The 14,672-nt window shown below is 39.7% G+C and overlaps 1 protein-coding gene across 6 annotated transcripts in view; it reads right to left on the bottom strand.

Moving 5' to 3' along the window:
* Nucleotides 1–14,672, bottom strand: part of FAM13A (family with sequence similarity 13, member A) — a 261,528-nt gene that overhangs the window by 184,296 nt on the left and 62,560 nt on the right. For all 6 annotated transcript variants that reach the window (XM_005862767.2, XM_005862766.2, XM_014536858.1 and 3 more), the window contains one exon: nt 5,864–6,017. In XM_005862767.2, the coding sequence (XP_005862829.1) occupies nt 5,864–6,017 (154 nt within the window). The remainder of the gene's footprint in view (nt 1–5,863; nt 6,018–14,672) is intronic.

Raw genomic sequence — 14,672 nt, forward strand, 5'->3', positions numbered from 1 at the left:
GGGCTGTTTTCCGGCTGGCGAGTGACTAAAGCTCCCAACCGCTCCTTGTTTTCTTTTTTTTTTATTCTGGGCCAGCTTTAGCTCTGAGGCCTCGCTGCTGAAAACATGGATACAATGTTTCGGTCCGGCTGGGTTTCAGTCCGGCTGTTTTCTGGGGTTTTGTTTAGCTTCTTATTTGCAACATAGTATATAGTTGCTTAGAGTTGCAGCTGAGAGGCTGGCAAGTGAGGCGGCGAACGTTGGAGTCTGCAGCAAGCAAGCCTCCCTGCTCGCTTCAGTGCCTGGCTGCCGGCCGCCATCTTGGCTGACAGTTAATTTGCATATACTCACTGATTAGCCAATGAAAAGGGTAGCGGTCGTACGCCAATTACCATGTTTCTCTTTTATTAGTATAGATAATTAATTATTTTTTGTTTTGTTAATCCTCACCCGAGGATGTTTTTTCCATTGATTTTTAGAGAGAGTGGGAGGGAGGGTGGTGGGGAGTGGGTGGGGAAGAGAGAGCGAGAGAAAACATCGATGTGAGAGAGACACATCGATTGGTTGCCTCTCCCACACACCCTACTGGGGCCGGGGGTTGGAACCTGTGCCCGGGTACATGCCCTTGACCGTGAATCGAATCCATGACCCTTTGGTGTGCAGGCAATACTCTAACCACTGAGCACACAGGCCAGGGTAAAGCTTTTTATAGGTAGTGGGAAATATGGCTCTATTGCTCTCCTGCTAGGCTGGGCCTAGAATTATGATTTAGAAGTCATCAGCAGTAGGGAAACTCAAGTACAACAGTCAACCAGACAAATATACATTTAATTAGGATAAATGAGGACCAGGAGATCGTCAGGACTGTCAGGGGAGTTAGAATGTAGTACTCAAAATCAGACACAACACGGCAGCTATTGCTTGTACCTACACCAAGTGCAGTGACACATATATTCTTTGTTCTGGATACTACTGTTATATTTGGTGAATGAATCTGTAGTTATTTTTGGCAATCATACTCTGCTAAAAGTTAACTAAAATCTGTGGATGATTTTCAGTTTAGCTATTATTATTTGGGTCTCTTCTTGGCTCTATTGGTGCAAATCAATTTACAAACCTAAGTACACCACTTTCCAATTAAGACTGCATCAGGCTTTTGATGCAAGAACCAAAATACTACACCTAAGTTAGATAGTTTATACTATGAGGACAATTATTTCCCTCCTGTAACTAAAAGTCCAGAGGTATGTGTGGTCAGGTTTGGTTCAGCAGATGAGCAGTGATGAGGAACCCAGACTTTTCCCTTCTTTAGTTGCCAACCCCTGTATCCTGATGCATTCATGCCTGAAAGACAAAAGATGGTGGCAGCAGCCCCGGGCATGAAAACATCCAAAAGCAGAGGGGAGAGGTGGGCATTCTGATTCAGAGGCCTACTCTCTTCTCTCTTTCCTAAATTAAAATTAATTTAAGTACAGTAAAATATATAAATCATAACTGCACAGCTGAAGGAGTTTTGACAAATGCGTACGCCCACATAATGCACATCCCTATTGGAATATATAGAACATTTTCATAACCACAGAGAGCTCCCTAGAGCACTTTCCAGGTTCATCATCACCACTGCCACCCCCCTTAACTGCACCCAGAGGCAACTACAGCTCTTATCTCATAAACCATTCTTGTTTTTTTTTGTTATCAGAGATGAAAATTTTTCCCAGAGGCCCTTTGCCCCCAGCACACTTTACCTTAAATCTACCTCTTCATGTAAGGTAAAATGTCTCTTCTGACCTTTAGTTAATCACTGACTAAAGAGTGATTATAATACCACCCTATTTAAGACCATTTATGATTCATCCATCCCTTGGGTCAGAGGGAGGGGCCCATCTGACCCCAGCACATAGCTTCAGGTCCAAATAAAATGGTGTTTGTTGTGTGTTTTGTTTTGTTTTGAAGCCAGAGGGAAATAGCTGTAAGTGTGTGCGCAAACACATGCACTACACACGTACTGAAGTATGGTAACCTCCATCTTGGGTAAAATGTGCTGTTTAAAATTTTAACCCTGCTACTCCGTAAACATTTTCTTGCTTAATAGGAAAAATAAGACTACTCCCCATTCCAGAGAGGCCATAAAATATGCCCCAGACAGAGTTGTCAGTGCTGGCACCAGGCCAGGCCTTGAGATATGGTCTCACAGCCCTGTCCCAGCAAACAGGACTTTTTCTCAGAAGGCCCGGAAGTCTCATTCCAAATTTGGAAAACAAAGAGCTGAAAAACATATAAATTGAAAAGACTTCCACCATATTGGGCCCAAGAATTTGAGAAGCAAGAGTTCCTCTGGGCCCACTAGGGCTAGCGAAAATGAACAGACTCCAAATAAATTTGGCTTATTGATTAAGGCGTCTTCTGATTTACAATATAACAATACCATTTTGTTACTCTATACATGTAGACATCCAACATCTGACCTATATTCTTCCAACTTAAAAAAAAAAAGTATCGCCGAAACCGGTTTGGCTCAGTGGATAGAGCATCGGTCTGCGGACTGAAAGGTCCCAGGTTCGATTCCGGTCAAGGGCATGTACCTGGGTTGCGGGCACATCCCCAGTGGGGGATGTGCAGGAGGCAGCTGATCGGTGTTTCTCTCTCATCGATGTTTCTGACTCTCTGTCTCTCTCCCTTCCTCTCTGTAAAAAATCAATAAAATATATTTTTTTTAAAAAAAAAGTATCTTTCTTGTTGAAAGTATTACAGATGTACCCCCTTTTCCTCCCATTGACCCCCCCTCCACCCCACTCCCATCCCTCCAGCTTTATTTCACATGCAAATATGCTCATTCAAGTCAATGATTAAAGTACTGATTACACAAACAAATGTAGAAACCTTCCCTGAAGTTAAAACACCAATCCACATTCCAATGCTGTGGTCAAAGTTCTCGATCCAAGTCCAAATACAATCAAATTTATACTTGTCTGCGCCCCAAATCTCCCTTTAGCCCACAAAAAATATCATGAAAAATGTCATTCAACACTGCCTCTGTTTCCTATACTGGGGTACACAAAGGTGTGTCAGTGGGCACAGTTAGTACCTTCCCCATTAAAAATGCCTTTCCCCGTTTTATACCTCAGTCTCAGCTCAAACATTTAGATCTCTGCCACTCTTGTGTATTTTTTTCACTTGCTTTGTGCCTGTTTCCTTTTTTTGTACACATTCTCTAAAAGCTGAACTCATGAGAACAATCGGAATAATAACATTTTTTAGTTGCCCTTTCATTTTTACTACTTTTCAGTGTGTTAATGATTTCATTGTGAGCCTCCCAATTCCTTTTAATCTACCTTCTCTTGGTTTATATCTGTTACTACTGAGGAGACAGAGCAGCAGGTAGATGGGGCGGGACCATGGGGGCGGAGACAGGAGAATCAGGGAACCCAACTGGACGGGGAAGGAGGGGCATGAGCTTTAAAATGTATGAAAGGACCAATCAGGAACTAAGAAGCATATGTACAAAAAGGTGTGCATGCTTCCTCCCTTCTTCTCTCCCCCTGCATAGGGCACAATGGATACCTGACATTCCTGTTGTGGGGGAGCACAACCCCGTGCCCGTGTGGCTTATGCCATGTGGGCCAGTACACATGGACTGTAACAGACTTTAATCAGCTTGGATGCTGAACCACTCCTGCCTGTAACATGGAAAGGAAGCTCTGGACATTGGCCTGCTCCTGGACCTTTTCCAGGACTGGCTTTTCCCAATAAACGTTGATCCGCTGTTTTTGTCTGCGACTTCATTCTTCGTTTTCTCTAGACAACGAACTCAGCCTCAACATCCCACGTTTTGGTTTCACTATGATCTTAGGAATTTAAAAAACCTACGTTCTAAACAATGGCCAGTTTTACATATCAAGCTGTGGCTAGCATATTCTTCATTATTTGGGGCCCTAAAATGGCACTGGCACATCCTGTTAAAATAGTTCCATAACTTCTATTTCATCCTTACTGGTTACAATTAAATCCATAAAATCTCATGCCCCTGTTGCATTATCCACCCTTTCAGAAATAAGACTCTGAGCAAGATCAGTTTTAAAAAAAAGTATCAAATATTCTGCCTTAGCAGAATGATTCCAGAGTATACACATGTCGTTTCTAATCGTGACATCTGTCTGCCTCTAGGCCAGATCTGAAACTTGCATCAGGAGAGTAGCAGTCATATTCATCAGCCTAAGGTATCTCTCTGTATTTGGCTCCCCCAGTATTATCAGTTTATGTGTCTTAATCTGTACTCTCACGCTATGTTCTCCACCATGCTTAAACCTACAAACTCAAGGATTTCCAAGCAAGGGCACTCTTCCATATATTTCAACATATAATCTTCTGTTGACACAGTCCAGAGATTATCTATACCTCAGCAAGTTTGTGTTGCTTATTTATTTTCATTATAATTGAAGATTATCTTATTATTTTATCAGCCCTCTTTACAAGGTATGAGTATTAAAAAGTATCAAAGATATAGCTGGAAGAAAGTCAATCACTTTTTAACATTTTAAAAAGAGACCCCTTGCTAAGTTCGGCAGGAAATGAAAAAAAACAAATTTAAGGTAAATTTTTTCTATTTAAAAAATAATTTCTTTCCTTTTTTTTTTTGGTAGCAGAACTGATATAAGTAGGGCTTTTTTTTCTCCTTTTCTCTTTTGAATCACTAATATTTTCTCAGCTTCCATATTACCTCCACCTTAGATTACACCTGATATTCTCCAAAGTATTTCATTTTATCATTTTATCTGAGCATTGTTCTTCCCTTCCCTCAAATTTCAGTTTAAAGTTCTCTTTATTAGGTTGGCAGGATTCCTGCTAAGTGCATTTCTCTCAGATGTACTCTATCCGTTACAGGGAGTCTGTTGTACTAAGAGCATAAGCCCCAGTTAAGAAAACCTAGTTTTAGTCTTCTTGTGCTGTTTTGATAGGGTGCTACCTGATACCCATTACCTTTTATTTCTTCTTCACAGTCATGCCTCAAATGAAAGAAGAGCTGAAAACATCCCTTCAACACCCACACCAAGTACCTCTTATCATTCCTTAGCATTGAATCAACAAGAGTAGAGTAGGTCTGTAAATTTGTTAAGTTTCAGGAAACCTCCTGAGGGAACCTTCCATTATCAGTTCCATCATGCTTTTGCCTCAATATAAACGATAAAGAAATGCAATGTCTTCCTTCTTTTCCCTCATCTGGAGGATCTGGATTGGATGTTTATCCTCTGACCCTCAATTGTAAATCTTTAGAGACCTACATGCATTTACCCAATGTGTAAAGAATATGCTATAAATTATCAGCCAATGTATACAAACATTTAGGGAGTAATGTTAAGAATTCCTTTTTAGGTTTTCAAAATATTCTCCTTTACTGATGATAGTTACCAATAACTACATATATGGGAGTTAAAATCTGAGGTTGAACTTGAAAGTGTGCCAGACACAAGAGTGACAAAAAGGCATAGACATTCTTACTGTCTGAAGGGATTTTGCAATTTACTCAGTAAGCTAGCACTCCTGAACACAGACATAGCATGTATCATATCTTTGCTGTAACACCAGACTTTCAGAAAAAGGTGGTACATCCAATCAACCCCAGCACTGGGCTCACATAGGTGCTTTTGAGATGATTTTACAGCAGCAAGGAAACACCAATTCACAATTCTTCTTCAATCTTAGAAGAATACATATTACTTAACAAACGCTTGATACAGAAAATAGGAATCATAAGAAGAACGAAATAAACATAGGAATAATAACCTGCAGTTATATCCAAATGGGAATTTTCATGAAAAACAATGATGTAAATAAAATGTCTTCCACTCAACATACAGCAATCTTGAACACTAAATATCAAACTTACTTTTACAATGATAAGCTTCGTTGGGTTTTCACAACTCTGGTTATCATTTCCTGTGTGCTCTACTTCAAACAGGGTATTGTAATTTTCTAGTATTGTAGCCATTATCTTGTTGCAGAGGTCTTGCTCTTTCATGCATTCAAGCCCAGGTGGCACACTAAAAATAAGGGGAAAAGTTTTGAGAGGAATTACTTTGGAAACACAAAAATGCCAGCACAGCTGACCCAGGCTTATATGTTGACATCTCCTCAATGATTGATCAGCCTTCTTATAAGGACACCTGGGATTTTCAACAAGTTATATAGGGCCACATAAGATGTTAGGACACTTGCTGATGACCAAGATCTGAATCAATAGCTTGTGCTGAATAAGAAAAGTACCAGTTGTTTGGAAAGAAGGTATAGGTTAACTGGGTGCGATAATGCTTTGTATATATTAGAATTGCTATAAGTAAGGTAACATTTATCTAAATGTAAAAGCAACAAAGAACAAGTGTTATAACAAAAAGAAGGGGTATTTTATCATGGCAATAATAGCCACATAAATAAAAGCAACACAATTCTTAGATAATGCACAAAAAGTACAAAAAATGAAAGGAAAAGATGAATACTGCTGGAGAAATACTGATAGTTACTGAGGCTGAGTGATGGGTAAATGGAAGATATATCATATTATGCTGTCTTCATTTGGGTATTTAAAAAAATTCCATAATTTAAAATAAAGTGAAAAAGAAAACCTCTAAATGAAGAAGACACCATAATATACATAAGATAAACATCTCTTCAGTAAGATTAGTAGTTAGAATAAGAATTCCTACTAACAATAAGTGATTTTTTAAAAAAGAAACAAAATCATGAGTTGAAAAACTTATAGAAGAAAATAACTGGACAGTCAATAATCTTATGAAATGATATTTAACCTCAGTAACCAGTAAAATGAGTTTACAAAGCAAAACTAAAATATCATTTAATACCCATCTGTATTAGTTTTGTGTGGCTGCTGTAACAAATTATCACAAATTTGGTGGCTTAAAACAATAGAAATTTAGTCTTTCACAGTTCTGGAGGCAGAAGAGCAAACTCAGTATTACTGGGCAGAAATTACTAGTAAAGTGTGAGCAGGGCCACACTCCCTAGAGAGGCCCTAGGGGAGAATCTGTTCTCAGCTTCTAGTGGGCTGGCAGCATTCCTGGCTGTGATTGCATCATTTTAATCTTCAGTCAAAACCCACATCAAATTTCTCTCTGCTCTGTCCTCACAAGGCCTTCCTCCATGTGTATGTATCTAATCTCCCTCTACCTCCTTCTTCTTTTATTATTTTTAATCCTCACCTGAGGACATTTTTTTCCACTGCTTTTTCAGAGAGAGTGGAAGGGAGGGAGGAAGGGAGAGAGAGAGAAACATCAATGTGAAAGACATATCAACTGGTTGCCTCCCACACCAACTCCGTCTGGGGGTGGGGAGCAAGCCCACAACTCAGGTAGGTGCCCTGGACCAGGAATCAAATCTGAGAACCTTTCAGTGCATTGGCCGCCACTCTAACCACTAACAAACACTGGCCGGGACTCTCTATCCCCTTCTTAAAAGGATACACGTAGCCCTGGCTGGTTTGGCTCAGTGGATAGAGCATCAACCTGCAGACTCAAGGGTCCCAGGTTCGATTCCAGTCAAGGGCATATGCCTGGGTTGCAGGCTTGGGCGCCAGAGGTGTGGGGGGGTGGGCGTGCAGGAGGCAGCTGATCAATGATTCCTTCTCATCACTGATGTTTCCATCTCTCTCTTCCTTTCTCTTCCTCTCTGAAATCAATAAAATATATATTTTTTAAAAAGGATACATGTAGTAATTACAATTAGTGCCCACTCAGATAATCCAAGATAATCCCCTTATCTCAAGATTTCTATCTTAATTACAACTGTAAAGTTCCCCCAGATAAGGTAACATCTACAGTTTCCAAGGACTATCACTTGATTACTCTGGGGGACACGATCTACCCTCCTGTAATACCTTTTAGGTACATTATACTAAGGGGACTCCCATGAGTCACATTCTTGTACTCCCCTCAGTTGTAGACAGAATCTGTGACTTGCTTCTTTTAAAAAAAACGTTATTTTTTATTAATTTCAGAGAGAAAGGGACAGATAGAAATGGTGAGAGAGAATCATTGATTGGCTGCCTCTTGCCGGCCCCTTACTGGGGATCGAGCCCGAAACCCAGGCATGAGTCTGGACCCAGAATCGAACTGTGACCTCCTGGTTCATAAGTCGACACTCAACCACTGAGCCACGCTGGCCGCTGTGACTTGCTTCTGATCAACAGAATATGGCAAAGGTGACAGGATGTCACTCCCATGATTACGTTATGGCATACAAGACTCAATCTTAGCAAACTTGTATGCGATTCTGCTGCTGGCCTTGAAGAAATAAGCTATGTTCAGAAAGAGCCTGTGAGAGATCCATATGGCAAGGAACTAATGTAGACCTGAGGTCTCTAGCTCACAGCCAGGTAGAAGATGGGGTCCTTAATCATGCAGCTGCAAGGAAAGGAGTTTTACTAACAACCTGTGTGGACGAAAGGGGCCACATGCTGACCTGACAAGCTCAGGGGAGGCCTGCATAGCAGTCTTGCAAACTCAGAGACCTAAAGTAACCACAAAGGATGGTCTGAAATTAAACTTTAACTAAAAGCAGTTATGGTGGGCAGTTACGTCCTAGGCCAGTATCTTCACTGACAAGATCAACCTTTACCTTAACTGAACGTATCTGTCTTTTTGCATCTATAACAGCGGTTCTCAACCTGTGGGTCGCGACCCCTTTGGCGGTCAAATGACCCTTTCACAGGGGTCGCCTAAGACCATCCTGCATATCAGATATTTACATTACGATTCATAACAGTAGCAACATTACAGTTATGAAGTAGCAACGAAAATAATTTTATGGTTGGGTCACAACATGAGGAACTGTATTTAAAGGGCCAGAAGTTTGAGAACCACTGATCTATAATAACATACCCTTGAAATGTCTGGGTAACTTGTAACTTCCCTTTTTCTGGACCCCTTGGGGCACAACCTAATGTGCCTGGGTGCCAGGACAGGTACCACAAATTCCTTCATTGTTATCATGTTAATTGTTCCTGCACCCACCTAAGAATGTGTCTATCATTTTACTTTTTATCCAATCCTAGGAGTTTCCCCGCTTTGCTTTCTCCTGCCTCTCTAATTTATCACCAGTGGATTTCATGTAACCCACCAATGTCCCCTGCTTTGATTACAATGTATAAAAATAGATGAGAAACCGCCATTCCCTGGAGCACTATCCCAATCCGTTGAGATATTGCTTCCTGGCAATTGTCGACAGTTAACTCACAAACAACTCTTTACAGGTTTGAATGTTTTTTACGTTAACACATGAATGAGCTTGAAAGCAGATTTTTCCCCAACTCAAGCCTCCATTGAAAACACAGTCCAGCTGATACTTTACTTTCAGCATTGTGAGACCAAGAGCAGATGACCCAGCTAAGCTGTATGTGACACAGCAAATGTTTATTATTTTGTCATTAAATTTGTGTTGCTTTGTTCACAATAATTGAAAACTAATACAGAGTTTGGTTCCTGGAAGTGGGGTGCTGTTGTTAACAAATATCCTATCTAATAAAGAAGGAATATGCTAATTGACACTCACGCTGTCACAAAGATGGTGGCACCCATAGCCAATAAGGAGGGAATATGCTAATTACTGCCCCGCCCTCAAAGATGGCAGCTCCCACAGCCAATAAGGAGGGAATATGCTAATGGTCACGCCCTCAAAGATGGAGGTGCCCACAGCCACAAGATGGCGGCGCCCAGTCCCCTCAGCCCCCCAGAGCCGGCCTGAGGCACAAGCAAGCCTTGGATGGCCAGTCACTATGAGGCGCACTGACCACCTACCTCTTGGTCTCTTTCCCCAGCCAGCAGGCTCCAATTGCCCAATGGCAAATGGGGAACTGGGGGGAGGGGCAGGGCCAGGGAGCAGGCAGAATGGCCGACCTCTTGGTCCCTCCCCGCAGCTGGCAGGCTCCAATTGTCTGATGGCGACTGGGGAACCGGGGGTGGGTGGCAGCGGGGGGCGGGGGCGGCTGCGGGCAGCTGGGGAAGATGGCCCTGATCACAGGCCAGGCCTAGGGATCGTACCTGAATTCGTACGCAGGGCCTCTAGTCTAAATAAAAAACAAAGTGGAGGCTCCTCAAAAAATTAAATATGGAATTGCCTTATGACCCAGTGATTCCACGTCTCGGTATATATATCTGAAGAAACCCAAAACACTAATTTGAAAGAATATAAGTACCCTTATATTTATTGCAGCATTATTTAAAATAACCAACACATGGAATCGACTCAAGTGCCCATCAGTAGATAGTGTTAAAAATGCTGTGGTACATATACAGGACAGAATACTACTTGGCTATAAAAAAGAATGAAATCTGACCCAACCAGTGTGGCTCAGTGATTGAACACTGACCCATGAACCAAGAGGTCACTGATTTGATTGCTGGTCAGACCACATGCCCGGGTTATGGGCTCGATCCCCAGTGCAGGGTGTGCAGGAGGCAGCCAACAGATGATTCTCATCATCACTGATGTTTCTGTCTCTCTCTCCCTCTTCCTCTCTGAAATCAATAAAAATGTATTTAAAAAAAAAAGAAACGCAACTTTAAAAAAAAGTGCTTTCAAACTATAAATAAGCATACCAAGTTTTTTATTATGTAGAGTAAGCATTTAACAGTAACAATGCTGGTCTATCCTGAATTTTCAATTGGATGAAATGCTCTAGTTATTTTCACAAGAGCTGCTGTTCTTTCTGGTTGCTAGGTCTTTCTAGTCCTTATCTCTTTTGAGAATCAAAGTTTAAGACTAAGCATTAGTTTACTGTAAATATCAATTAGCTAAATTTTCTGCCATTTTTGCATCTACGATATGCTAAAAAGAAATAACATTTCTGTAGTCTTCTTCAATCTTTTATTTCTAACTTCCTAGTCAACATATTCTTCTCAGCTTTGTTTTATTGACTATTTTATATGCATAAAGTCTTCTATGTCTTAATCTCAGTCATTAACAAAAGGCTTAAGTAGGTAAAGAGTGATGAGATACTTCACTTGTAACCTCTCTTTGTACTGTCATCATTTGGTTCTTCAATATAATTAGAATATGATTGTACACCCAGGACTGAATGTACCTAATTGCATTATCACTAGATCACATTGCCCAATCTTGTCCACATTCATTCCATGCAAATATTATGTCCTTAACTTCTTATTATTTTGCAATTAAAAAATGCTGACATGTTGGAACACTCTCCCTTAGGCAGTTCTTTGCAAAATTAAAAAAAAATCTATTATTGAAAGCAATCACTGGAGTTCAGGCTGAATAACCACTTTAAAAGGTAAATGTTGCCAAATGTATACTGTCCTACCTATGAGTCTATTGTGATTGACCTATATTCATTATATGTTATAAATAAAAATTTAGTATAAATGAAAAGCTGGAAGATTTTTTTTTAGATATATTTTATTGATTTTTTACAGAGAGGAAGGGAGAGGGATAGAGAGTTAGAAACATCAATGAGAGAGAAACATCGATCAGCTGCCTCCTGCACAACCCCTACTGGGGATGTGCCTGCAACCAAGGTACATGCCCTTGACCGGAATTGAACCTGGGACCTTTCAGTCCACAGGCTGACGCTCTATCCACTAAGCCAAACCGGTTAGAGCGTGGAAGATTTTTTTAAAGGCTCCTAATGTTTCTTGGAATTAATGTGGGATGGTAGAAACAAAAATTTCCAGAATTGTTTATGTACCTGGCTGCACCGTAGGCAATGTTTTCCTTCTTAGAACTATCGATGGTGGTGTTTCTAGGTATTCAATTTATATCATGTATATCAGGTTTCATTTTTTTTCCCCCCCTCACATTGTGGCTTTTATAAATATTGCCACTAATTAATCCAAGTGATGAGTTAGTATTTTCTCCTTAAAAGTTCCAATAGAAGATAAAACCTCCTAAATGAAGGTTCCAGATTACCCAACAATTACCCAACCATGTCTATGTAATAATCAATATTCTGGATATACTGAAAAATTTTACATAATTTAGATGTTTTTCAAATATCCAGATATTTGACATCAAGTTGTCAACCGGGTGGATAAATGATTAAAAAAAATTCATACTGGATAACTAGATATGTTTCAATATATTTTAGATACATGGTTTCAACCAAAATAGTGAAAAATAACTGATTATTATTCTTAACAATAGTTATTAAACCTGCAACGATAAAAATCAGATAGAAATTGATATACTTAAGAACATGAAGATTGGGATATCTTTATTGTAATTTTCTGAACAAGAATTTGTACGATAAAGAATTTTCTAAAGGAGAACAAACAAATTCATGGCCTATGAAAAATGGAAGGATAAGAGGAAGAATTCAGCATTTGCACAATTGTCCGGAAGGAAAAGAAAAGATGTGGGGGAAAACCTGGGAATCAGAGAGCCCGCAAAATCAGGGATTTAACTGCAATCTAAGTAAAAAGTGGGCGGCTGTAGGGAGGCTCCAGAGTGGTGGAAGCAAGGGTTTACTGGGTGTATCACCAAGGAGTTGCTGCTATTTGAGTATGAGTGTGTGTACATACATATATATGTGTACAGATGCATTAATTATAAAAGAGTCAGCTAATAAATTGTGTAGAATTTTAATTTATGACATAACCAGAAGTCAGTGAAATATTTATCAGGTGTGCACCATTCACTCAGAGTAGCCATCAATTTTTCTGGTCACTGAAATGTGAGTAGGTAATATTCCAAAACTAAAAAGAACCTAAATGCTCATCAAGAGGGAATTAAGTAAATTATAAACCACTAGAGGCCCAGTGCACGAAATTCATGCACGGGGGTGGGGGGTGTCCCTCAGCCCGGCCTGCACCCTCTGGCAATCTGGGACCCTTTGGGGGATATCTGACCACTCTGCCTGGCTGCCTGATCACCCCTAACCGCCTCTGCCTTGGCCCCTGCCTCGGCCCCTGCCACCGTGGCTTCATCTGGAAGGATGTCTGGCTGTTCAGTCTAATTAGCATATTATGCTTTTATTATTATAAAGGACTACTAATAACATACAACAGTGGTATACAGATTAATATTTGCTAACATAGAAAGATGTTCATGGCATGTTATTTAAATGATTAAGTTAGTAACAGAATAGCAAGTAAGAATATTTCTTTTATGTAAATGCATTAAATTTCTATGTGGAAATTTCTAAAAGAATATTCAGAAAAATATGAATGGCAAGGGTCACTGGGTAAATTTTATTTTGTATTTCTGTCCTTTTTGGTATTATTTTAGTTACTTACAAGGAACAAGGGCTTATGATTAATGAAACTAATAATGTTACTTGGAAATTTTTTAAAGTGATGAAAGTATATGCTTCTAGGAAACTTAACAATCTGATAACAGTACATTACCTCACCCAGACCAAACAACTTTTAATAAGATGCTCACTTGTTCTCTAGCAACAGGTTGGCCACCCACAGAGAGATTACTAGTACACCAGCAGTTTCATTTGAAACCTTCTTAGTAAAGATGAGATAATTTCACCTCAGTGTTACCTCTAGCAAAACAACTTTCATTAGTAAAAAGGTACCACTAAACATCAAACTGTATACTTCACATAAGTAATTTGTATGAGAAGTAAACAAACCTATACTATGTGAAAGGTAAGGAAGCCCCTTCTACCTGTGAGTAATAAATGACCCTCCTACGTGTGACTAATCTGGAAAATATTTGCTCTGTATACTCTAAGGTCAACTAAATTAAAACCAATTCCCTGATAGCACTGAAAATTAATTGTATGCCAAAATGTTGTTACATATATGGCTAACCTTAATAAAATATGTCTCTAGTAAGTAATGCTGATGTGTGAGTGTATTCTTTCTACCTCTATAAAATGGTTTCAATTTCCCTAGAATAATAATGAGACCAGGGTCTCCTTTCCAATGTTTTAAAAAAATACATATTTCATAGCTCCTTATTTATATGTTTAAGGGACCATACAGTCTCCTAGTTGGTCCTAAAAGTTATAAATATGGTAAGATACTTACATCATTTGAAACATACCATACAGACATCAAGGGTATTTCAAGCTTGCAGACATCCACATTTACTTAATAGGTACAGGTGGTAAATGAGTCATCTGATGGGCGAGCCAATGAATAAATGAATGCTTAGTGTAAACTGTTTGGTGTACAGTACACTCCTCAGGCAGGTCCCATTTAACAATAACACCAATGAAAAAGCAGCTGTAAACAACTCCCAATGTGCCAGAAAACTCAAGAGGTTTGACTTCCATTCAACACAAATAAAAACTTCCTTGAACAGTCAACAAGGAATTAAAGTAGTTGCAATCTGCCTACCTAGGTTGGGCAACAGGATAGAGGGAGAGAGTGGATTTGCATATCTTTCATATGACTGAAAACAACCAGAACAGCTAATTTAAATGAATATGTAAACTGTTCCTGATCCAACAAATATTTACTAAGCACTTCTTTTCTCTGCGGGTGGGAAGTGCTTCCGACAATACCAAGACTAAGGGCAGGAGAGCCCCTGCTCTAAAGGAATTTATATAATGGGGTGAGGGGAAAGAAAATTATATAAATATCATAACTAATAGAATATGCCATAATAAAGGTACAGACTAGTTCAAGATAGGTCACAAGAGGTAAGAATTGTGTATTTTTTTTGGGGGGGGGGTTATCCATCTGTTTGGGGGGAAAAAAGTATTTATTATTATT

The sequence above is a fragment of the Myotis brandtii genome, unplaced genomic scaffold, assembly GCF_000412655.1.
Source record: "Myotis brandtii unplaced genomic scaffold, ASM41265v1 scaffold1675, whole genome shotgun sequence".
NCBI lineage: Eukaryota > Metazoa > Chordata > Mammalia > Chiroptera > Vespertilionidae > Myotis > Myotis brandtii.